This window comes from Rhea pennata, chromosome 3 (assembly GCF_028389875.1).
Source record: "Rhea pennata isolate bPtePen1 chromosome 3, bPtePen1.pri, whole genome shotgun sequence".
NCBI lineage: Eukaryota > Metazoa > Chordata > Aves > Rheiformes > Rheidae > Rhea > Rhea pennata.
The window spans coordinates 71936021-71963667 of record NC_084665.1 but is presented as its reverse complement, the minus strand read 5'-3'; the positions used below and the strand labels follow the sequence as shown (position 1 = coordinate 71963667).

The window sequence follows — 27647 nt, the reverse complement described above, 5'->3', positions numbered from 1 at the left end:
TGAGCTACACCAGGGGAAAATTTTGACCTATTTGGAATGGTAGTTTCCTCATTTCCTTCCATGGAATCTAAATCACATATCTTTAGCATCTGCTATTGACATGCACAAAATTATTGCAAAGCCATACTCCTGTCATCTTCAAGCCGTAACACCTTGTCATGTTCTCTGCAACAGCAGATGTACATACCAGGCGACCCAATGTTCCTGGGCCACAGAAACAGCAAGGGCTACAAAGTTTCCTCCTGGCCAGAACACCTACTGCAGGGATCAGGCACTTAAAGGACCTCTGCAGGTTATCCTACAAGGTTTCTGGTATTTTGCATCAGTCTTAGCTGAGCAGTTCTTTTATGCTTGACTCCCTAACTCTGATGGTGAAGGACATAGTTGCATATGTATACTTGAAGTTCAGCCATGATGACTGAAAAAAACATTTATGCACATTTGTCTTGATCTTACCTCATCTCCTTTCCTTAACAGAGATACTCTTTCCTTCCTTGATTAACCATTGGCTATATCAATGAAATAGAAACCATAGCTGAAAGACAGACATTTTTTTGGCCTAGTACTAACTCCCAAATTGCACAAGCTCTATTTACAAATCCTCTGGTGGTGTTCAAACATGTTCCATATAGGTACAATGTTTTCCTGTTTAATAAACTTTTGCATATTTCAGGTCATACTCAAAATGTGCAATCCTATGTTGGGCATTTTTTATGGATCCAAACCCGGATTTGGTGGCACTTGGTCTTCTAATGTTTATGCTCCCCACAGGCCACACTGCAATGTAAGGTCATATCACTGATTTTGTTTGAGAAAAAAGAAATTACAAAAAGATTAAGCAAGGAGTGAAGGTTATATTGATAGTTTGGGCACAGAGTAGAATTGAACCCCAGTTTCCTCTTCTAACAATTGACTCATTGCACCTCTGCACACACTCTATAATGCTTAAGCAGAATATATCACAGATTTCTTCTGAGGTCAATTATTTATCTTCTTTGCCTCTTTTTAAGCCAGTTGTTTCCTCACATATTCAGCATGTGTACAAAATCTCTTTAAGCTCTTCTTGAAGTCTCAAATTTTAAGAATATCAAAGCCACTCTTACTTTTTTTAGTTTTCAGGAAACTTTCAAACAGTTCTCTGAAGATTCTTTAATATTAATATAGTAGTCTCAAGTCATATCTTTGCCAGTAAAATGAAAAGAGATAGAGATGTCCTCTGCAGATGTAGAAGTTGATAGTCCTTTCTAAATTTTCAAGAAAGCTTTCGAAACCTACTTAGTTATTCTGTATACATCTTTGCAAGATTTTGCAGCCTGTTATATTCTGGTCAAGGGACTATTCATCATCTAACCTTTCTTTAGTAATTTCCTTTTCTATTATACAAATAGAGTGCAGCTTCAGCTGTAATTAGATAAGTGCTAATAAATAAAAAATGCATACTTTCACATGTATTGAAGATGAACATTCACATTACAGTCGATATTTCAGCCTTACAGCTTACATTCACTGTATTCTTATGGTCACATAACGGATTATCTTTCACTCACTAACACAATTCATATGCACAAAAGTATAATACATTCAGAACACTATTAAAGTATTATGGTGAAAGATAAGAATAGCCACAAAGTATGTATTTAATAACTGAATAACTAATAATGTATTATAGCCACAATGTAAAATACTGAGATAGAAGTAGGCCATAAGACATTGTACTGTAATTGTCATAACTTAACCCTATTGAGGCTAGAATTAAAAAAAAAAATGCAAAACAAACACTACTACAAAGAGAAAATTCCATTATAAGTTTTCAAAAAAAAATCAAATATGACAATGCGTTAAATGAGCATCCATCGTCTATTTTTTGTGACAGAAATTGACAAGGAAGAAATGAGGATTTGAAAATTAACTAAAGAATTTTGACCATTTTTTGGTATTTTTGTTTGATATAGTTACTTAATTCTTATACCAGGTGCCTTGTAAGAGGCATGAATAAAATTGTTTGGGATATTTTTAAGGATCTATCCGCACATGCTTCAGAGTATCTAACAGTTTTAACAAGCTTCTGTAGAAAATCTTTTAACATTCCTCCACCATTAAGGACTGCGAGGAAAGGTTCACACTACCCAAACAGCCAAATAAAACTTGCATAAGACATCAACCAAATTTAAGTCCAAATCAATGGCTCCATCCCACCATTTCTGCTGATTTGGGCAGGAGTGTTATTATTTGGCTTTAAGAGACATTTACTAGACATCTGTTGAGGGGGAGAGATGGAATTTTTCCCTCTTCACCAAGTGGGCAGGTACTAGTTAAACTTTTTTTTTCTCTATTTCCAGAAAAGCTCAGGCTTGCTGGACTAGAATCTGACGGAGTCCGTTGGGCACTCACTTCACAGCACCCGCTGTTCCCTAGCAAAACACTATATGAAGCAGACTTAGAAGACCATCTCATGAAACAGCTGGGCCTCATCTGGGCTTTGACTGACTGGAAAAATAATGGAATAACTCCCTCCTCAATGACTTTACACCAAGGAAAAGCATGGGAATTCCAGTGACCACTAAGGGCTTCAGAGGTCACAATTGCTTTTCTCCAAATGGAAATGATCAGAGGACACATCATAACTTTTATATTTGTCCATGAAGCTCCTTTCTCATAACACCATCCATATTGTATCTTGGCTTTGCCCTTTTGGATAGGAAAATGTTTCCTGATGCATGTGGGGCAGCATATGTTTTTTGCTGAGAACATTACACACCTTTGCCAGTGCTGACTCTTGGTGAAGAAAAAATCACTTTTGTTGTTATCAGTTGCAGAAAATATTGCATGAGGTCTGTAAGTATAAGAAAAGTCTTAGATCTCTGTGTCATAGAAAAAAAAAATCAGGATTTCTGTTATGCACAATACATTTCTGTCCCAGCTGACACTTCAATTCTCAATGTGCTGCAATTAGCATCTGCTTTAGTCAGGTGCTACTTTTCTGCAGGAAGAAGCATAGATAGAAAGAGCCAGAGTGCTGAAGAACTTGCAAACTAATGTAGTAACAATTTGGGGCAGAATCACAGAATCACACAATGGTTGAAGTTAGAAGGGGCATCTGGAGATCATCTAGTCCAATCCCCCTGCTAAGGGTCACCCAAAACATGTTGCACAAGATTTCATCCAGGTGGGTTTTGATTATCTGTTCCAGTTAGATTCCCGGGGACCAAACATCTGGTGTGGCAAGCCAGCACAAACACATACACACACACAAATACTCTTCAGTAGCAAGCAGTTTATTAGTAAATACTTACAAACAGACTGACCCTATGGTAATCTCAAGAAGGACCACTCCAACGCTTGTCCCAATCATCTGCATGATGAGAGAGTCGGTGGGCACAATCTTTTTGGGCTTCCTCAAGGTGGCAACGTGGTCCTCTGTTGTGTAGCAGCCTCTCTATCCTTCAGAAAAACTCCAGTATTTATGATTACTTGTGGTAGGCAGGAGTCCCGGCATGTGGCGCCAACAAGTGCAGGGAGTCTAGCCCAACTCTGCCCTGGTTGCATAACCGGGCTATGATACTGCGCACGTGTGTAGACTTGTTTCAGGGGGCCATGTTGACTTTGGAGGTCGCTATTTCATTACTCTTCAACTTCTGACCTTCATGTTGACTGCTTCTCATGGTTGTTCTGTAGCTGGAAGCCACATGTATGTAACCAACTGCTGTTCTTTCTCACAGATTTCCAAGACCTTGTTAGTTACTTATTTGTATTCCACTTAACACAGCGGTATTGTCCTACACACCAAAAAATTACAACACGGACCATTCCTACCAAGCATCAGGTAGTACGGATACAATATCTCCAGAGAAGGAGATTCTACAACCTCTCTGGGCAACCTGTTGCAGTGCTCTGTCACCTGGTAACTTTCATGCAAATTAAATTCAGGTGATAAATATGGAAGCAAAGAGAGGAAGACTGCAAGCTGGAAAAAATATTATTTGCATAAGTGATCTCCTGAAAATTAACAGTATGTGAGCTAGGCAGTTAACATTATTCACATTCATATCCAAAAAGTGTTGATGAAATGCTCTTGTTGTAAAATCAATGAAGAATAGAATAATTCATGGTTTTCTTATTTTTCCTGTGCAATGTGTTCTAGGTGACCATTCTTGAGCAATGGGTTTGGACAAGGTGATCTCCAGAGGTCCTTCCAACTTCAACCATTCTGTGATTCTGTGACTGTAATAGTATGCAAATGAGTTTAAAACACAAAACAATGTAAATGTTTTTGCAGCCTGAAGTCAGTCAGCAGCCTACTGATCTAGCAGGGAACTAAAAATACATGCCCTCTCTTAGAAAATGTGGTCTTTTTCAGAAGATGAGAGACTACTGTAGTTCTAGTTTTACTTAAAGCCACTGAACGTATTCTCTCCAACCACTGTGAAAATAGAAGATAATATTTCTACTAGTAAAGCAGCAGTTTGATCCTTCCAATTAAGAGAATGAAAGGCATAAAAGAAGAGAAGGATTTAAAGTAAAGATAGATAAAGTCATGACTGTAGTTGAAAAAAAAAGGAATCCATTCCAAAACAAAATTCAGAGATTTTGGAAACTCCATGCAGACAACTTTCATTAATTACCTAAATAAGTATACCTACCTTCTTGAACACTTGAAGTAATTCAATTAGACAGAATAAAATAGTTCCTAACAAAAACTTAAAGATAACAAAGATTGTGCTAATAATGGAGACAGTAATGATTTCAAAGGTATTGATCTGACCTATTCAATAAGTTCACAGAAATAAAACAGCTTACAGGAAATAAATGCAAAGAGTAGAATAAAAATAGGACTTACACACAGCAAAATGTGGAGCAATATATTCAAGAATATGAGTGCAGAGCTTATAGGTATCCTGTGAAAGGATAAACACATTAGCTGAGGTTTCATTGACACTAACTTAAACTAGCGAATCTGTAGGAAGGTTGTTTCCACTTGTATATTCTTTAGGGAGAGCCAAAAAAATAGTTTAGTGCATCAACTATTCAGGTAATCATTATAAATTATATTTTGAAAAAAAATTATTCCTGAAGTTTGTATAATAACATTCTTCAAAAATTCAAACTTTAAGATAAGGTACAGTCCTTCATGAAGTCTTTAACACCATCATCTCTTTATCTGCAGAATATACAGTATATTCTACTTTAAATGGTATTAACATTGTATCTCATATTTTAATAATATTCTCTTAGCACTGGAACAGGTTGTCCAGAGTCTCCTTCTCTAGAGATATTCAAGGCCCGCCTAGATGCAACCCTGTCTACCATGCTGTAGGTGACCCTGCTGGAACAGGGAGGTTGGACTAGATGATCTCCAGAGGTCCCTTCCAACCTTACTGATTCTATGTTTCTATGAAATAAAAAATATGCTAAACTAAAATGTACGTCTTTGGAATTGCTTATGCTAAAAGACCTGAACTGAGAGGATAAAGAGGAACACGGTGTGCAACTACGACTTTTCAGGTTTTTATAATAATTTCTTTCTTTTTTTTTTTTTTTAACACACATTGCACATTTTTATTTTAATTTAATCTTTGATATCTCTTCCTATGCAAAAGAAAAATATCCTTGTTGTTTCAGTTTAGAGATTGATCTCCACATTACACAGAGAACTACAGACTATATTCATCAGGTATATGAGAAAAAAATGAATAGTACAGGGTGGGAAGCAGATCTAGGAAGGAGGGAATTTTCGAGGAATTTTCTAGTACAAGATTTATTTCACTGTCCCTTTCTAACTCTTAATATGAAGATGTAATATGAGTTATGACTATTTGGTTGTGCCCTGTGTAGCTACGTGACTAGGAATTCAGACTTCTGTACAATTTTTTTGCACACTCTCTACAGGGCAAGAGAAAAGGTCTAACTCCAGCTCATTCATAAATAGTTTTTTCATGTAACCACAGGACAAGAAGAGGAGGAATTGGCTGAAACAAAGATTACTGGGCTAAAACCCAAACATATAATGGCTTTACAAGGTATTTCTTGTTGCTAGTTAAATAATTTCTCCTGGAAAACAGCTGTTTCCTCCACCAGAATATGGATGATGCTGGAATTGTTCCAGTGTAACTGATGTGCATCTATTTTCAGGAGAAGATGCAATCCATACATGTTTATGGCTTTTCCAGGGAAAGAAGGAACACCTAGAAGTTAAAATTGCTTTTACCTTTGAAAAATGGCAAGAAAATTTAAACAGCTTACTAAAGGAAGAGAGGGGAAAGGGATTGAGTCTGTGGGCACAGGGGAAAAATGGTTACAGCCTGAAGACATTTGTAAATAATCATAAAATGAGGCCTTCAGTATCTCTTACGGTAGCTCAAGGTTATACAAAGAGGAGTGGACATGAGTTAATTAAAATTTTACATAATGTTTGCAATATCACAGCACAGGACATACTATGAAAGAAATTGTGAGCCTTATACTGCAATTATATGTCTGTCTTTAAATTTAGGCATATGTCTTCCAGGATCTGAAGCCATTAAGGATGAACAATTTCTTCAATGGAAAAAAAAAAAAAAAAAAAAAAAAAAAAAGAATATCAGGATTTCTGAGATCTGAGAAATCAAAATCAAAATCAGAACAGAGAAGGGCCCATTGCTCTTCTTTCTCGCTTGGAGCAATGAATAATTGGAATGATTTCAGACATTCGGACTATAAAATCTATTAAACCTAATTCTTTTATTGTTAGAGATGGGATGATTAGGGGAAGGACCAAAGGTGGGGAAAAGGAGAGATCAAGGTAGACTGGGGAGGAACAAGTCTGGGAAAACAGCGAGGAAAGGGGATAAAGGGCTGGTTGCATGTAAAGTCTGACCGAGTCCAGCTCTTGATCAGTGCAGTCTATCCTATAGTCTTATTTAAATTCTGATTGCTAAATTCTTTGTGCATAGTTGCACAGGCTAGAGGGACAGATCAGCAGAGTGGAAGACCTGAGCACCAGTGCCTGCTCGCTGGACATGGTGCCACAACGTCCATCTAGCAGGTTAGGACCAGAGGGGTCCCCAGGACCTCTGAGTTCACACGAATGGCTCTAGTGCATGGACAATGAGAAAGCCCTTGTGATCCTGAAGTACATCAGATCTTGCTATCTCTAACAAAATAGTAATAACTTTACTTCTCATATGGAGGACGTGTAAAAGCCTCCAATGAGCAAGCAGAAAAATTTAACATATGACTTATATAAAAGCTACTAAATACTATAAAGCACTAGAATGCATTAGAAACAATCCCAAGAATTTAGGTGTTCACTGCTAGAGAGTTATATAGTTCACAGTATGCTTTAATAGAATGTTAAAGTTTAAAATTGTTATCACAATATTTTTACTCTCTAAAATGCCAAGGAAATTGAAGAACCTTAACAAGTTAAAATTGTCTTAAGAATCTAAAGCAGAGATCATTTCTTATATGAAGTGATTAGTCCAATGCAGATCCAGTCACTATGCAGAGCCACAGTAAATGTCTAAAAAATTAGGTCCAATACCATGTTATTGTTCTGGCATCCTCTGCAGATGCAGCATTATTTCTGTTTTTCTGCACTTAAACACTGAAGAGTAGATAGCAACTGTGTTGTAAAATTAACTTAGTCGTTTGTATCTTTTTTATTTTTTTTTGAGAATGCCTTTAGCACTTCTCAGTGTGAAATGCATTAGCCTATACTGTGTGACAAACAAAACTATGGAAAACGTATTTTAAAAGAAACTTCCCACTAATTAGTTTTTAAGAGAAAAACCTAACTCATATGATTGCTTTGCCTGTATAGCTGAAATTATCTTAATTCATTAACTCAGGCAAAATTGCACATTCTTCCCAACTCATGCCCTTGCAAAGCAAAAAGGATTTCCCAAAACTGTGTGACTACATATTTGTAGCAGCTTCTACATGATTTTCGAAGTTAATAAGGCCCCTCCTTCCCAGAATAACACCCATCTAGCAAAGTTTCCCTCCTAATCTTTCTTATATGAGTTCTTTATAAAACTTAAACAGAAAACAATTCATTGAAAGACTCTAATTTACAAGCAACATGCAAGAGAAATATAACAAAGTTATACTAAAATATCTATTAATTTCTCACTTCAGATAAAGCCAAGGAATAGGTGCAGAGGCACATGTCCATGCAGAGGACCCTAGCGCACTATTTTTTGGAAGGTGAAGGGAGAGAGATACCAGACTGGGATGAAGAGTTGTTGGCTGTTAGTGATCTGTAAATTTGTCACTTCATCTGGTTTACTAACAGCACAATAAAACACATTGCATTCTCCAAGGCATTTCAGGTAGCTTTTATGTAATCAATAAAAGCATTACAGTGTCTAGAACGAGGGGTGCCTTTTAGGATAAATGTAAAGCTTACAGCACATATCTCTCACAGATTAATTCTGTTTGAGAGTCTGATAACAGGGCTACTCTAGTTGCAAAATAAATGCCTGTACTTAGTTCTGAGTTGCTGCACCTCTTAGTAAACTGGTAACCTTATAAAAAGCTTTTTTTTTTTTTTTTTTTTTTTTTTTTTTTGCTATGATTACTGTTATGTAAAGTTAGTGGTAAATCATATCTCTCCTTGTGGAATGCTCACAGTTTTTACCCTTATCATGAATTATGATGCAATAAAATCTCTATGAAGAAGAAGAATTGAAGGTTTCCCTTAAAACTAAATGCAATTGAAATTATGGTAATTTCACCTTATGGTCATGGCTTAAAAATTCAGGTAGCTATGAAAAGTATATAGCCTAAATTGTATCATACATGTGCAAAATTGCTTCTTTTCGCTGAGCAGTTCTATCCTGAATCGGATACGCTCATGTACCTCCTCAGCTGACTTCAGTAGGAGTTACGCTGATGGATCTGAAGCCAAAATTAAGGTCCTACTTTTACAGGAGGAAAAGATCCAAGCAAAATGAAGACTGTAACATTTGACTAGATATATTAAATTATGTCTCTAAAAACAGTAAAATAGTTACTGGAAAACTATATTTATGGTAATTGTGTCAGTTGTGAATAACCTCTTAGTAAAGATTGAAACAAGATTTAGCCTTCCTGATATGCACAGAGAACTACAACTTAAATCTACATAATGGAATATAGGGAAAAAAGATGAGCTCATTTACATACCAAAGGAGCCTACAAAGGCTCAAATTCATTGTGCCTTTGACAATTTAACTCCAGGCGAAGGTACAGATACACTTTTGAAGTTGTGAGAACATAAGCATGTACAGGGAGTAGTGGGTCTTTACTCATTACATATTTGTAAAGGATTTTTTAAAACTATCTTTGAAGACAGAAAGAGGAGACTTCTCCAGTGAGAATTTTTTTTCTATGCTTTGCATTTTGTATTTTCTTTTCTTATGGAAAATGCCTTCCTATGGCACTAAGCAGAACTTTCAGGCCCGAGATGAATTCATACTGCACTGTAGAACTTATTCTATAAAAAGCCCAAATCAGCCACAGGACTGGAGTCTTATTCAGGACTTTAAACCAAGACTCTTTCATCCTGATTTCTAAGGGCAAAACCTAGCACTGACCATAAATTCAAGCAACTGTACTCATTTGATTGAAATTGTCACATAGCTGAGTTTTAGCCTATGAGACAGTTTTGGGTGAAAAAAGTCAGTATCTTCTTTTACAGCTTTTTTACTTGGCCTCCTCTGACTTGCACGAGCCCTTACGTCAGCTCATTTCTTTCCCTCAGATCTAATGAGTCTGAAGAGTAATGCAATACTGTGTGTTTCACTATGTTCTTCTGATTATATTTTGCCCTTAGAGTTACATAACCTGCCTACTGAACAGCAGTATTATCTTAGATCTTGAAGGAGGGAGGAGAGAAGGAAAAAAGGGAAAACTGTACTATAGAGCAAAACACGTATCACAGAGTATGAAAAAAAGACACATTAGTAGTGTCATTTGGTGTATCTATTGCTAACTGTTGGTACCTCTATTTCTACTGCCAAATTTTGGTAGCCAAATATTTGCTTCATAATTCTCCTAACAAACTTACATACACAAATAACTATAAGTAAATATTAGCAAGAAATCTAGACCCTAAATCTTTTGACACTGTTTAAACATACTTCAATTCAAGGATCTAAAGTCTGAATGGTCATGTCTCAACTGATCAAAGTAAGATCTGTATAAAGACAATAGGCTAAGATCAAAATTTGAAATAATCATAATTTCTAATAAAAATGTTTAAAGCTGAAAAGGGAACATGCAGCAGGATTAAATGGATAAGAAATACAACTAGCTGCCCATAATTTTAAGACTTTAAATACAAAGACTTTACAGTTCAGATCTGCTCATCTACTTCATGCTCCCTGTCATCAGTCTGATCTGTCAATGTAAAGCAACATGAAGAACATTAAGCCTGCATTCCTCTTTAAAGTTTTCTTTAACCACATCATTGAATTGTTTTTAAATTAGTGTAAGGCACTGTACAAGTCTTTTAGATATGTAATCATTGATGTTGTTTTACAGCCATCTATACACTCCAACTGCTGAAGACATTTCAATATAAATCTTCAATATTGCTACTTTATAAGCCCCCATCAAATGATGCCGCATTGGGGGATGGTGGGAAATAAAATTGTTGGTGCTTTTCAAATCACAAACTGAGATTTTCTTTAAATACTTTTACAAATAGATCTTTTAAAATTTAAATATGAAATTAATAAAACTTGTGCTAAGAACTACATTTTTATAGTACCATCAAAGTCAATTTTATTTAAACAAAAACTATGATCAAGCGATTGAAATTGTGAAGAAAGCTATATAAATCACCAATCACTTGCTAGGCAGATGGAGTCAAATTAAGTTAGCCAGTTTTTGACAACATAAACTCTTTGCAAATGCAGAAAATATTTTCTTAATTTTAATTAATTCTGATTTTTGAACTCACTTGCTATCTTATTCTATGTCAAGAAGTAATTAAGGATTGGAAAAAAAAAGAAAATATATTTTCTTTCTCTAATCTTTGAATAAACATTATGTGAACGAAAATGAGCTCTATCAGTTACATATTCTTGTAGGATGCAGTGGCCAGGAACTAAACTACAAATAGTACTATATTCGTTTAATAAATCACTTAGCTTATCAAAACATGTTCTACTGAAAATGAACTTTTGCTATATATCCAGTACATTTATAGTACACAAATAAACAATTTTTGAATGCTAGTTATGTACCATTTTAATTGAATTCCAATTTCCATCCTAATGAAGCTTGATAGAAATCACAAGTAGAAATAAAATCATTATCTAGGAAAAGAGAAATGCATCATTTACCATTTTCTATCATTAAAAAATATGCAAAGATTGGGAATCTGGATAAATGGTTGCTGAACGATAGAGTAGCTTAATAGATACACATTTAGGATATCTTTCTCCCTAAGATAAAAGGCACAATTTTAGAAAAAAAGACTATATTCAGTCATCAGTCATGACACTTGTCATCAGCCAACAGGAATCATTTTTTCTTTTCTATTCTTTTTTCCTAGGCTACATATGCAAAAATGAGACTAAAATTGCTGGTTTGAAATCCAAGTTTATTGTTTTCTGATTTAAATCATGATTAAAATTGATGATTTAAAAGTTTTTTCAATCAATTTAAAACAATTCACCCTCTGCTGCTTTAAAAATCATTTGAACTTGTAAAATGAACACTGACCACCAGTTCAGTCTGCTTAAACAGAGCATAAACCAGCCAATGTTAACCTCAAAAAGAAAAGGAAAGCTTCTCCACCTGACTTCAGCCACCAAAATAATCTAATTTAATTTATTCACCCAGGCCCCTTTTGTAGTCAGCAGAACTAGGCACTTCTAGCAGCAATTCATGAATTCCCATGAGAGGTGCCAAACTCCTCCTTGCCTTGCTGATCGTGTGACTTTGCTAAACTTTTACCTACTGAAGACTGCTGTTAGCTTCTGGCCATTGCACTCATAAAGTCTTTATGATTTTACCCTCTGGCTCTTGTGTGTTATTTCTCATACATTATCAGTTTCATGTATATTAATCTTCAAGCATACAGATCATGTTAAATCTACCTTTTGAAATGTTTTACATCTTAAAACTTTTCATACTTATCAAATAGCCTGAGAAAAGGACTGAAATCCAGAAGCTAATTTTGATTTTGTCACTGACAAGCTGCGTATAGCCTCCGGGCTAGCCTGTCTCCCTACAATCTGCTCCGAGAAAGAGGAAATGTGTAGTTGCACATCTCTCAGCAACAAAATAAGGACCAAATTGTGACTCACTGTCACATTTCTTTTTGACTCCTGCTTCTCTCTCGCTCCACTGGGGAAATAAGCTGTGTCAGACAAACAGCTGGCATGGAAACCTTGTCTTTCTCCTTTCCTCACCTCCCTGGATTAGATTGGTATACAACCTCCAGAGCACTGCAGCGAGCAGAGCTACGGCCCTGTTCCTTGTGCCTTGTGTGGGAGGATAAAGTGCCAGGGGACAGCCATCAACCTTGCACTGTGACCTGTAGTAGATTGGACTAGAAAGGACCAACTCTAGGGCTCCTGCTGGAGCTACTGTGCACATACTGATTAAGCTATACATTGATAGAAGCCATTTCTCAGGGATGTCAAGTTTTTTGTATTTGGATTTCAGTGGTGGCAGTTCTAACTGCATGTGTCATTGAGTCCGGTCCAATACTCATATTCATAAACACAGCAGAGTAGCAGTTAGATGCCTGTGGTTTTCTAGGCATGCTCATAGGTGGATCACAATAAAGTCCCTGAACATTACGGAACACTCAGCAACAGCTGAAATATAATAATAATAACAGCAACAACATTCCTGAGAGTTCTGCAAAGAGAGAGTACCTAATCTCTACACTGAGCTTCCATTTGTACTTAATTTTATACAATTTCCCAAGAAACATTTTAATAGGACACTACTGTTCTTACAGTTAAATGTAACATGAGGGTGCTGAAGAAAATCCTTTGTAATCTCCTTTCAAATATTTATCACTTGGAGATCCAAGTCCTGCCAGCTTTCTAAGGATAAATTATTATTTTCATAGATCTTTCATTTTTCAACAGGTATACTTCACTAGCACATCTGACCACCATGCCACCTGTCGCTGTGAAAATGCACAGGTAGCACATGTGCGTGACTTGCAATTAAAACAGGCCAGGGTCATTGCTCAGTGGCTACATGTTCAAGCTGCTTAAGTGTCACTGTCATTTCAGTGATGTTAAACTGAAAGAGCACCTTCATCCCCATGCATTTTGCTTCTGAATAGACGGTGATATGGACACGGACTGTGAGAAAAAGGTACCTTGAGATCCGCATCACATGTACCGGTCTGCCAGAGCTGGACCATTGCTCCCTAAATCTGCGGCAAGGCTGGGCATGGCAGCATGTGGCTCCAGGAACACTGGTCATTATGCACTGCTGTGTGACATATAGGTATGGTATCTCAAGGTGCAAGTACTCTGACAGTCTGTCTGATGTGTGGCAGACAGCATAAAATAGAGATACGGATACCTATCACGAGAAACAAGTAGTTTAACAAAGCCATGAAGACCCCAGCAAATTATAGATTGAGAAGCAGTAATAAAAAAATAAAAGGAAGAATAATAAAAATTTGTATGAAATAAGAGATATTTTAATTGTTTGTTTCTATTTGTCCCAACTATGTGTTTGCCAAAGTTTAGGTTTGAATTTTCAGACTGCCTTTTGAGTGGCAGCAGTAGCCCCAGAGGAAAATAATCTGCAGTGAAACATTAGCCCAAGGCTGAATTTTTAGTATTCTGCCATGGGTAAAATTTACATCTCATGGATCCAAAGTTTAAAAAACAGCCAATCAGCATAACTCCGTTCCAAATATAAGAGAGAAAATTGTATTCTATGGCTATGCTGAACTATCCTGCTGAAGGTCAGATTACTGTGGCACTGATATCCATTACCACCTGAAGTCTACTGCCTTGCACAGACAAAAGAAAGATGAACTGATGTGAAAGATGTGACATCTAAGGAACACTCACCTGTAAGCAGGATAAGGATATTGTCACACTTCCTGTTTTATTCCATATATATATATGTGTGTGTGTGTGTGTGTGTGTGTATATATATATACACATATATATATAAATTTAAGGCGGTGTATCTTCTCTTTTCAGTGAGCAAATCCAAGATTTAGCAGCATATAACAACTCTGTAGACATATTCAGTGTAGCTAAGTGATTTACTTACTGAAAAGTCTTCTATATTTGATATTAATATATTAATTTTGGACTAAGTATCTTACTAATTTTAATCGGAGTTTCCTAAAGGTGGAGAACCTTCCAAGAGGCACCTCCACACAGCTTACTTGACTAGTGCTTTCTTGATTAGGGCTAATGCACACATTTTGGAAGAGAAATGTTTGTCTGATAACAATTACAAGACAAACAATATTTCCAGCAAATCAGATTAAGACTATCCAAATAAACTAGTTGCTACCATTTGAATTAGGGCTGTCAGGCTAAGCCACCTGTTTTGGCAATATTTGCTGCCAGAAGTGAATTATCGGTCTGTCCAACTGCTGACCAAAAAAACATACCCATACCCACATCAACTCTTTGCTGTGGCTAACTGGACATCAGACAAGAGCTGTACGCAGTCTGACATAGTCCTAATTTGAATCCTTTGGGAGACAAAGTTCAGTCTCCAATATTACTTAATGCAGATCATCTCACAAATATTAACAATGAAAAATGGAAGATGAAAAGTACATCTTTCATATATTGAAACACTGCATAACCTTGACAAGTGAAATAAAAATAACTTTCAGAATGCTGTTTAAAAGCCTTTTTTTATATAATGTTATTATTAAATTTGGATAAACAGTGGCATGACCCACACTATTAAAAAAGGTTAGCATGAACTTCCACTAAAAAATTCAGTATTAAATTTGAAGAAGGTTGCATTTTAAACATCTCCTCTGTCTGGCTGTGGTTGATAAAATATTGTTATGCATCTAAAATGTTATTTAAATATGAATGGTCAGGAAATATTAAAGCACATGAAATATTCATATTTTAGAACATATATTTATTTGCTAATACAATTGCCTTTCATTCTTGTGTGTCTCTAGAGCACTTATTTCAGCAAAACTTTCACTGACTCCTCTAGAAGTTTATCTGAATAAGAATTGCAGTCCTGATAGCTTTTACCCTTCAATAACTTTATTTACAGCTCACAAACATTCTGCGCTCTTATGGAAAAATCAGGGCCACCCAGCTAAGCTCGCTCATTATGATTCAGGCAAATCTCCTATTATGAGGGACTACTGGAGATGTACCTGAATAAAGACTTGAGGATGGAACCATGTGATTTTTCCCTTCTTGTATCATGCTAATGAAACTGCCTAAGCAGTTGTTCTGCCTATGAGACTAATGCTATTTTTAGAGGTATACAAACATCTAGCTTCAGTAACTAGTAGAAAGGCTGTTTACAGGAGTAAAAAGGGGAGAAAAGGGGGAAAAGAAAAGAAGAAAGCAATCCAACAAACAAAATAAAATGACCTTGCAGTAAAAGTGTTATTTTCTAAGGGCAATAAATCACCAATAAATCACATATTGACACACTAGCTCAATTACACTGTCAAAGTATATAACATTTTTGGTTAATTGTATTTGAAAATAGTTACCATACCTTCTGCTGTAATCTCGGCCATAATGATGATAGTAAGAGGTACTCTGTTAAAAACGTCAAGGTGTACTGTGGCAGCTTAAATAATACTTCTGGGTTGCTGGCTCTTGCAGAAGTTGCAGAGTGAAAAGGAGGGAGGTCCTTTGCTTTCTCTAATTATTTTCCTTCTTCTTTCGTGCCCCTCTGAACTTTCTGTCTCTTCTGCAGACTCCTGCCCACCCAGAACAACCTAGGGCCTTCCAAAGGCAATGCATAAAGCTTAGTCTAAAGTATCAGCTTCTAACACAAATAGCCATGCTTCACAGGGAATCTTCAGCACATTTTTTCTAACATCCTAAGAACCTGGCACACGATAAATAAAAGGTAGAAATACCCAGCTCCAAACAGGGCAGGAAAGCATGGAAATACAGCAAAAAGCAAAAGAACTGGGAAAGAACTGTTTAGAGCTCCTGCAGCCTCTCTAGCATAATTACAGTTCTTTGGGGTGTATGTCAGGAAACATGAAATATAGAGTTCAAAGTAACCTTATCCATCTCAGCTCAGCTTTATTCTTAGCACACTCAGTGCTTAGCACATTCTTCCCTGCCTTATTTGGTTTGGGGAGGGTTCTAGGAAGCTTACCACTTTACTAAGGGGGAGGGTAAATTTAGGTAATTTTCTCCACTTTGATTCTTAGTGCCAGATACAGAGCCAATAAAGACACCACTCTAAACCTATAAAAGTGATAACTTTGGGGGGGTTTGATTTTTTTGGTTCTCTGGTTTGTAATGATGATACATATTACGTGAAGTTCCTCTAAATATTAAAGATCACTGTTAAAAAAGCAAATAGTAAGAGTTTATACATACTGTAGTAATAGTTTATATAATCTAAAAGTGTCAAGGTCATATGAAAAAAATATTAAGAAAATCAGATTTTTTTTTCCAGGTCTAATTTACATAAAATGTCAAACATGGTTAAAAAAACTGAGATTGTAATAAAGATTTTGTAAAAGTGAAAATAAGTAGATTTTAACCAACATTAGAGCAAAAAAAAAATGTAAGTAATAATAATAAATGAAAAACATGAGCAATCTATTGATTACTTGCAATTCCACAGTGGTAAGATTATTGCAGGAGCCTGAAAGTGAGATTAACTAAGAAGTGCCCTCGAGCCAGCATACCTCTACATAAATGTCATCGTCACATGAAATAAGATGCCATCTTGAACAGTTCTGACTAGGGAACCTATAGTCAGTTCTTCTCCAGTGCTGGCATTTGCACTTCTCATCTTCCCTGCAGGAGATATAAGCACCTGGCTCTGTGGCAAAGTGTAACGAAAGGAATCTGCTTATCCAGTGCACAAGATGCAGAGGGGAAGACTCACTGAACAGAAGTTAGCAGTCACCATCGGGATTTCTTTCTGCTCTAAACCGCTTCAATTGTGCTGCATGACTGAAAATGTTAAAAACCTCTAATAGTCAATTTTTAGCCAAGGCTTAGAATCAGTACTCCCCTCCTTTGCACTGACAACTCTGGCCACTCAGCGTTCAGTACTCAGTGCTGTTCTCTTTGTCCTCCTAACCCTTCCTTTTTTCTCCTTTAGCCTAGGCCTATCTTCCCGAGAAGATCCTCCTCACTGAAGCTGATGAATACATTTTAGACAAAGCCTTATTCCTTCAAAAAATGCTGTTTTATCAATGCCTAAATATTCTGAGGAATCATATGCACATCAACAAACAGCAGCCCGCAATAGCTTAGTGGTTAGTAAACTGTGGTAAACTGTGTGATACTAAAGCAAAGTCTTTCTTAATTACCTTTTTTTGGTTTTGCTTTTGGCTATGTAGCAAGTTTTGGAGACCAAGGACATCTACACTTGTTTAATTGTGTGTATATGATTTTCTGTCCCTCACTGATTCCATTTTCAGCTCCTACCATCTGCCTTTTTGCCTTCACGCCTTACTTCCTTTGATGCTATTTTTTGCTCAACCCCAAATCATAGGCTGGTACTCTGAAACCAAAATATAAGAGCAGAGGAAGTGAGAGAATCCAAGTGGACATCACTTTTCCACACTTCAGCCCAGCAGCCAGAAAGAGAGCTGCTTGCTAACCTCTGTATCCCTTGTAGATGCAACACATTCATTCTGGAAAGCAGGCTAAAGTTGTCATGCGCACAAACACCTTACAGCAAGCATAGCTCTAGGCAACTATATTGAGATTCACATAGTTCCTTCTTAAGGGGGCAAAGTCAGGGGAGCTGTGTATTGTATTTATTGGAGACCATCACAACCTTTATGAAAATATGCCAGACTATAGTAAATAAACTTCTGATTTTGTGTGTGTACATGCATACATGCACATTTACTTTGAGCAATAAATGTTTCTTTCAGAAAATTATAGAATGTTATGCTTCTTCTTTAGGAGACTAAGGAAGGGAAATTCCCCAAATTAGGTTTATGGCCGGTTAGAAGGTTTGTTAAAATCTGAAGTGTAGCAGTTGGCTCACTAGCCTATGAAATTCAAATTATGCAGAAGGCTAACAGAAAGTCTATATAGCACTTCATCCCACAGAGTAAAGGTTAATTCCTCGGGTTAATTCCCTGGCCTGACTTACATATTCAATCTGATCACACATACAAGTGGGAGCCTACCTTGTCTAACTGGACGGAAATTTTGACTCTTTTTGTAAAATGTCCTTTCTCTGTCCTTCTTCATGTTATAAATGACAACAATAATGAAAAATTAAAAAGATATCTTTGAAGAGATATCCAAGCCTGGACATATACGCAATTTCTCCTCATTTTCTTTGCATCAGGTCTCAGGCACAATATGAAAACACTCTCGGTTCTGTTCTTCAAGTAAGCAATAGGTTCCCTCTTCACATGTGCAGAAGCTATGTCTTAAATGAACTGCCCCAGGATCAGATCTCAATTCAACAGTGATGAAGAGAGTTATAACAGAAGGTTAATTTTCCCTCTTCATACAAGATTCCTGAGCTATACAAGTCAGTTAAAAGATCATAAAGTGAATGATCTCTTTACTCTCTAGCTGCCCAGATAGAGAAAAAAGTAGCAATTTTGTAGAAAGAAAAAAATCTGAACAGGAGAATAAAGAAGTGCTTTATGCTACTGCAGCTGTCTGCATGTGAGCATGTGCCTTGATCTCAGGTAATGTTGCATTTAAGTGAGAGTCTTAACTAAAAAAAAAAAAAAAAAAATCAAGAAAAAGCAGTAATTTGAACTTTTTATTTTAGGAAAAAGTCAGCAATTTACTATCTGACAAGCTCTACTACTAACTCCCACTTTTAAATGACAAGTTGTGTTGTTCAAATAATCAGAGTAGGAGTACACAAATTCTTTATGAGCTAATTTCTGGGTTGCCATGATGATATTGTTAAAAAGGGAATAGAAAAAGACAATAGATCACATTAAATTACTAGGTAATGAGACAAGAGACTTTCATACTGATTCAAGGAAACATTTGAGGAATTGAATAAAACTGTCTGTCAACAAGAAAATGCAGAACAATGTTTGAAGCTATCTTTGAACACATTACTGAGGAATTTTAGGAGGTCAGTCCTACAAAACCAAAATAAGCAAAAGAAAACGGCTTTGTATCTCAGTGCATGCTCAGTGCAGCACAGCAGGGTCAAGGAAAGGAATCTTAACTGATACATCTGATGAATCCTGGAAGTATGCTGTTATCAGAAAACATTCAGTAATCAACTGGTATGAACTGAATATAGGGCAGAGGTATAAAGCTAGGGAGAGGATGGATGGTACCCAATCTGTGGATCCTGGTGAAAGTAAAAATGCCTGCAGAAGCAACGAGGGGATTATCGTGATATCTGTCACTAAGCTATGAGATACATATGAAAAAAATGCTAACATTTGTTTGGTGCATTGACTAGTTTCTATTAAACCAGATATTTCTCTCTCTTTTTTTTTTTTTTTTTTTTTTGGTTCAGGAATGTTGTTATGTATAGATGTAGCTTTCAGTAAGCTCTGCTGGTAAGATCATATGTTCTTCAGTAGGAATAAGAGCAGAAATTCATATTTTTGGTCCATTCAGATCAGGCCCATGAAGCCTGATCAGTCACAGATACAGTTCTTGTGACCTTCTATGCACCTTTACATACTATGAAATAATTCTCTTCCATTCATATCAAAATGTAATGAATAACAGTTGCAAGATTTTTGGCATCACCATGACCAGAGTAAGGCATACTCAAAGTTCAGATAGACCTAAACAAGACTAAATATTGTTTCTGATTTAGGTTAAAACACGGCACAAGTTTAAATATTTTCATAAATCAGTCTGCATCATTTTTCACTGAGAGAGTTACATACATAGCACCTTTAAACATTTTCTTCTTTAAAGTGTAGGAGAGAATTAGTTAAACTGCATGGTAGATTTAGTGTGAACTATTGACAGATGAATGTAGAGTACCATTAAGAAGCCCTGTCTCTGTAGACAGACCAGTCTGAATTCAAACCAGCCTCTGCCTGGGGACAGCTGACAAGCACACGAGGGTCATATCATGCTGACACTCTGAGCTCATTAAGGGACATGTGATAGGTTAGGTTTCACAAAAATAAATTGCTTCAAAGCTACATGATGGAAAGTTATCAGGTACAAAGGAAAGTATCTATGATACTATCTATTCCACTTCACTATAGACAATACCCACAGTTAGATATTATGCTGCAAAATTGCTGATGTCACCTCAGCCTGGATGTATGATTGAATAATGACCCATTTTTAATATCAGAGGACCCACCGATTGTAAAACTACTTGAATCCCAGGAAGCAAGGTTGTTACAAGACTCCTTGCTTTGTCTTCTTGTAAGTTGACTGAGGAGAAGGTCAAAGGAGGGAAATTAAACTACAGCAGACCCTTTGCTTAGGACTGTTTTTCCAATTTTATATGCTCTAATCCTACTCAGTATTACTATGAATTAGGTTTAGGGAGAGCATCTATTACAGCATATAAGTGTATACACTATTTGTATGAGCTTTAGCAGTTCTGTATTACATAATGTTCCTTTAATCTGTTTTATTCTTGCTGTTCTTAGTTAGTATTGTTTTATTACAATCCTTGTGAATTTACATTCGTATTTGGGCAACTTCTCAGAGACAGTCTCACAGATTACCTCCGTGATAGCGAAGAGGGGATATCCAGATCTGACCCTTTTTAGGAAGCAGTGAAAAAAAGTACACATTAATTGTCTTTTCCCTCAGGACAAGCTGTGTCCAAGGTTAATGGTGTACATAACATAACAAGTAGCCAGCTAGTTAGTAGAGAGATGGGTGGGCTCTGACATAACATTAATTACCTCAGCCAGAAATATTGATTGGGATCTTTTCTAATGAACTCAGTGTACTGGCTGGCCAAAAATGTTCTTTTGAAGATGACTGTACATTCTGTGACAAATTTTTACTTAAAAAAATGACTGCTTGTTCAAAATTTTATTTAAACCAAGCTTCTATACTGAACTCAGAAATACATCACACAAAAAATGTAGCAAAATGTCTGAGCTGTTTCTGAGCTTCAAATTGCAGACCTAGTTCCAAATTTTCACTGATACACGCTTAAGTTTTTCTCCAGGTCTCTCTCTCTCAAAAAAGTTTCAGTAAAAATCAGCATATAAAATAAAATGCTTCAGATATACTATGTAGTAGAACATACTGCCAAAAACAGAAGAAAGAAAAGCAATTTTGGAGAAAAGCCTGACTGCACCTATGTTAAAGGGCAAAGACAAATACATCATCTCATGCCAAATATCTTCAAAAAAATATGGGATCAAACTAGTGCTCCAAGTATCTTCACTAATGAGAATCCTCTTTGAAATGTTGGAAACTATCTGCTGAGTCTGACCTTCATAACCAAGGGGAAACCTCATCTTTTTTTTTTAAACATTTTATGACTCATCTTTCTGCTTGATATTTTATGTTATGTACTGTGTGCTGTTAGGCGCTGTGGAATTCCCACAGTCACGTTAGCAAAGGATTCCTCTCATAACTAATCCCAGTCAAAACCTCAGGAGGTCTGTCTGCATTTTGGCTCTTGCCGAGGCCTTTCTGCAAATAGATAGTCAAGATCAAGGCGCAGTGATATGAAAAACACTTCCAGGCAGAGCACTATTTGCTTAGAAAAAACAGCAGTAATATAGAAACAGGCTAAGCCAAAAAAAGATTGTTAAGTCTCAGTCCTTACTTGCAACTTTAGGTAGGCCCTCTTATTCTAGACATCCCCTAGGTGGTATGGACAGTATATCTAAAAGTGTTCCTGCAGATAGTGTGTATCTACTGCACTTTTTAAAATGTTTTTTTTTTCTTTTTTTTTTTAAAAAAAAAAAAAAAAAAAAAAAAGGTCTAAGGTTTTCCTTTGCCCTGGGACATCAGAGTCTGGTTGAGTTATGCATTTCCACAGATGGGATAGATATCAGCTCCTGGCAGTGAATTTAGAATTATGTCCGACTGAGAAATCATTCTTCAAATCCTAAAATATCAAAAGCTCCAGTTTGAATTAACCCTTTGTGTGCCACAAAGTTAGTCACCCAGCAGGAATAAGCAAACTTAAGATGCAAACTACTCAGGAAATATTGGCATCTGTTGTCATAAGTGCATAGAGGGGCAGATACAGGAAAAAGAAGACAAAAATATAAAGTAGGCAAAATATTTCAGCAGTTATCAGCTATAGGAAAGAAATTACATGACAGCAACGAGATTTCTGAAAAGGCAGAGTTTTCTTATGGTTTCTTCTTTCTTTCTTCCTCATTCTAGCCATGGTCTTGGACTGATCAAAGTCAGAATCTCAGATGAAGAACCTACTTTATTATTATAAGAAATCTAAATAGGGAACTTTTCGTTAGGCAATTTAGTGTTTTATAGAGTGTGAGTGGAATGAAATAATTAGTAAATTCAATCTTGTCAGTGTTGACAGTTGCAACTGCACTGAAAAAGTTTGTGTAAAAAATGAAGTACCTTTTAAAAGGAGAAATAAGTTTGAGCATTAATGTCTTTACCACTCAGTGTAGCAGATAAATTAATTTTCCTTGAATAACATGCCACCATTTGTTGCTGTCAATCTTATTAGATTCCTGTCTAAGCTCCAACATATGTCCAAAGTCAACTTTCTAATGCAAACCATAAAGAATATTTGTCTGTAAAGCAGTTACTGAAAAGACTTGCTACTTCTTTACTCCTCCCCCTGTCTCCCTGAAATAGTAGGGAATAAATACTGAAGGGTGCAACAGCCCTAAAGGGATGGTTCAGCCAAATTCAACCAAATGAATTTTTCCAAATTCACATTTTAAAGGAAAATAAAAATATTACCCCAGAGACAGAGAGTCGGAGATCCTCAGCCACGGCCACGGTGCTCAGAATGCAAGACAAGGACATTGGGGACTTTTGGAAGCTCACGGCTGCATTCCCAGGGTCTGAGAAAATTGTGTGCAACTCTGACACAACTGGCACAAACTACAGCTGCCAAGGAACTGTTGGCAGTTGTTCGCTGTGGGGTGAAGAGGCTGTACAGCCACAAGCAGCAGCTAGTACATTCAATGGTTGCACCACTGTTAAAACAATCCAGAATGGGACGTAAATGTTTAAAGTGTAAGGAGGATTTGGCCTGAAGATAAAGGATTTTGTTTGATATAATTTTATGGGTCTTGCAAAGAGTCATCTCTTTACTTGTGCATTTTATATTCCCAGACAATTTTTGAAAAGTTCATTTGGGTACAAAATCCTACTTTATATCCCTGGTGTCTTAAAGATTTTCTCTCTCTGATCACTTGTAGCTCTTCCCCTTTCCTCAGCTAGCAGGACAGTTAACACATTTGCTCAGACTCATGAGCAGCAAAAGGTTTTGTGGAACAACTGTACCTTGAATATTTGGATTGCACTTCATCTAACAGTGCTACGCTATAATGATCAAGGAAAAGTCATGTTTCTTTTACTTAGGTGACAGGTGACTGAGAGGGGAAGGATTTTTTTTTCCCAACTTGAAGAAGAAAGTTAACTAGGATTTTACTTAATTTCTGTGGAAGGCAGATATAACAACAGTACTTCTATGTCCCACATTTCAGAGCAACAACGACAACAAAGTTATCTGCCTGCTCTACAGATAAGAAACGAAGCATGACAGTGGGGGGAAGGCGACTCTGTGACTCATCTGCAATAATAGCAGGAGCAACACAGCATCAAAATTACACAAAGGCAGGGCTAAAAGCTTATCCAGCCAGAACATGCTGATGTTTGAGATCATGAATACGGTCTATAGACTGAAAGGAGATGCTCAGTGAAAATGTAGGTACTGTGCAGTCCTGGGGGGGAAGTAACCTGCTCAGTAGAGCAGGGCAAGCAGTGAAATGCATATGTCACACACTGGGTTATGGACCCACACTACCACCTTTACTATCTGATTTGACAAGCCTACTCTGAACATGTCATCACCCTATTTCCTCTAAAACATTTGTCAGATGAGTCCTTCTTAGCCCACTCTTTCCTTCAGTACTTTCCTTTTCTTATTTAAAAAGCACCTGCATGTTTGCACAATCATGCTCAGCAGTGACTAGTGGGGTCTTTATAGACTTTTAAAATCACTCAGACTAACGTTCCCAGTTGTGATCCACTCTATACTAACGTAAGTGTCCATGGAAATAAATTTGTTCCTATTCTTCTTTTCCTCCTATAAGACTTGATCCAACATATATTAAGAAGAAAGCAAAAGCTCTTTTGCCTTGCATAGCCATGCAAGGTGTATCAACCCTTTCATTGGTGTCAAAAGTGGAGGATCAGCCACTTAAAGCTGATGTTCCTGAAGTTCCTGTCTTGAATAGTCTGGGTTTTTTCAAGAGGCTAATTTAAATACACCTGTCACTCTTAAGTATAAGGCAGTTGGAGGATATTAATATTCTCTTGAATTATTTAGAAGATATGACTAATGCTTCATGTACTATAAGACTGTTATCTGCAAAAATAACATCTGTGTCAGTCATTGCTGGGCAGTTAGGATTTCATTGCTAGTATTTATCAGAATCTCTGAAAGCAGAGTGCAAGAGATTTCATGAGGTTACAAGCTTTTCTTCACCTTCAGGTGCAAAATTCAACTTACAGATTCTTTCACATTATTCCCTTTGATCAAGGATGAGTCAGACAAAGGTATGGAGGTTCCTTCCTGAATAGAAACTCTTGTAAAAAGATCAAAAATATTTCAGAAAGATTTCTGATATACTATTTATTTTCACTGCCAAAGACTATGGCCTAGATACGTTAGAGTCTGGTGTGATTTAAGGCTTCTCTCAAGAAGGCAGAAATTGATCCTACAAAATTTTCATCTGAGTTCTGAAGAACAGCAGCAGTACCTAAAGTAACAGCTCAAGGAACTGAACAAAATATATTCTTGAAAGACACTATCTAGGAAAAAAAAAAAAAAAAAACTTCCTCACAGTTTATGCTAGGTAAATCCACATTGTGGCAATGGTATGTTGCCAACTACATATAAAATACAGTCTTAATTTGTACATCAGCAGTGAATCATCCCTGGGAGAAAAAATAAAAAGGGTATTATAAAGTATGAAAAAAAAAATCTATTTCCTTCAGTTATGGAAAAGCATACCTGTCTCCCATGATATATGTGTATATGTGTGATGCCACATGCAGAATGTCTGGCTATGTAAGTTATTTCTGGTAATTATCAGTTCTGTTTGGAGAAGCAATTCATGAAAGAGATTGTTTCTGCATTCTTCTACTTCCAGATGAGACAGCACCAGAGTAACAAATCATGCACCTCTTTAAAAGTTTAACCATCTCAATGATTCATCAAATCAAAGTCATCATAAATTACAAGAATATTTCAAAGAAAACAGTTTCTTTCCTGCCACAGCATGGATGGAATAAGCTTTTTTATCACCTGTTACTCATGCATTACAAAAGAAGTCCTGGCCAACATATTTCAATTAGAGCCTAATTTTCAGAGTGCCAAGGTTCTCACTTAAAGTAAATGAGAACTACAGGAAATTTGAAAAACAAAAATGCAAGCTTATGTACTCATAATGCATACATACTTTTATCACATACAAATCACTAATTGTAAATGTAAGAATTTAATTGAGGGAATGTATATGTTACGTTTGTACAGAAAAATAATCGTTTTATTAAATGGCTCTAATCTTCAGTTACTTCGTAAAATACCTTTCTGTAATGTCACAAAATGATAGAGAATTTGAATCAGCTTATGGAATGAATGCACGAATGAATGTGTAGTAGTAGCCATACATTTTGCAGAAGGTCTAGTCTTTGATTATTTGATATTTTGCACATAAAATGACATGTAATTTTTCTGTTACACTTAGTTACGGACACACTGTCTCTGTAAAAGTGTAATTTATTTCCATAATCAAGACTATTAAGACATTGGTGCTCTGATTTCAGGTTATTTTTATAAACTTCATATCTGTTTTATACTTCTTTGGACCACTACCACTACACTGCACAAAGTCCTGTTTTCCGCACATGGTAGAGCATTCACTAGTAGCCTCGCACAGTGACAGAAGCTACCTCATCATACTCAGTGATAGGAATGAACTTCAGTGTGTGAGGTGCATTCTGCCCTACACACATCAAATACATTTCCATGGGATTTCTAAAGAAGATTCAGTTTTCGTAGTAATTTTACACTAACCATTTTCATTTAGGTCTTGGCTAGCTCCCAAGGTGTTGCATACAGCTAACACCTAGCCTTGGTTAACTGTGGGGAGGGGAGGTTCACCTGCCTGCCTGACTCTCTAGTCAGAGCATCACATCATGCATGTTGTTAAAATCCAGGCTGTGAGGACTCCTGAAAATTTCTACTGGCAATTTCTGGACTCTGGGAGATGCTGCCTTGTGTTGGCTTGCTGTGTAGGATTCAGGCAACGTAAATCTTGAGTCAAAACAGTGGAAGATTCTGGGATTCCAGAGTTCAGGCAGGGGCCCAAATGTAGGAGTGTATATAGCCCCAGCAGGAATAGTAGAAGCATTGTGGTTCCCGAGTCTGTATAAGACACGTGGCTACAAGTGTCTGAAAGAGCAGATCTACTGCTGCGGTAGAGCTGGGAGAGGCACAGTGAGTATATGGAGCTGGTCATCTCACTTTCCAGATCCATGCTAACCTCCACTAGAGCAAAAATTTGAAATAAATGCACTTTGAGGACAAGTAGTAGATAGAACTGGGTATGTCAAACAATTTATGAATTAAAAGTTCTGATCCAAGTGCATTCCCATGCCCCTATCTTGAGAACTGTTTTCAGACATATTTTCAGATTAGACAAAACTCACAACTCAAAAGAAGAGGTCAGATACCTCATTTGGATGTGTCTCACTCAGTTAATGTACTTTCTGCATTTCAGTTAGGGCAATTTGTGTTGTGCCAAAGGCATTTGAAATGAAATATTAAGATGTGAGTTCTACCTTATTTTATAAACCTTTGCAAGAACCTCAAAGCCAGTGTGAGAAGTTTACACCTGCGATCACCTAGTGTGTTTGTTGCACAACACCAAAATAACACAGGCAGTATTCCTCTGTCAGTGTTAGAAAGTAATAAAACAGGACTATAAAAATGTAAGCTCACCACGAGAATTTTAAATACTTTGACACATTTTACAAAAAAAAACACTTAAAAGCTATTTTTCAAGTGATTAACATTGATTAATTCACCACTATAAAGATTATTTGCATAATTTTGGGGATGTATAATTAACACAGTGATTTGTATGAATACTTTAGTTTTGAAAGAGTTTTTAGAGGTTTTCCTTTCAAATCAAGCTGCTATTTTTGCATTCACAACCAGGAGAGCAAAATTAAAAAAAAAATATGGCTTATTCTTTAAATTGTCCACACTTATTTTATGTAGAGAATACAAAAGTAAATTTTGAGGCTGTTCTAAATAAGCCAGCAATGATAGAAATTCTGTGCCTGAGTGTTCTGACAGCTACATAATATAGTGTCATTAAGGTG

At 36.5% G+C, this 27647-nt stretch overlaps 1 protein-coding gene across 1 annotated transcript in view; it reads right to left on the bottom strand.

Annotated features, from left to right (window-relative positions):
• Nucleotides 1-25280, bottom strand: part of TRDN (triadin) — a 241172-nt gene extending 215892 nt beyond the window's left edge. Inside the window, 3 exon segments of the mRNA XM_062573067.1 lie at nt 23025-23200; nt 24766-24841; nt 25270-25280. Of these exon segments, the coding sequence (XP_062429051.1) occupies nt 23025-23200; nt 24766-24841; nt 25270-25280 (263 nt within the window).
• Between the last annotated feature and the right edge of the window lie 2367 nt (nt 25281-27647).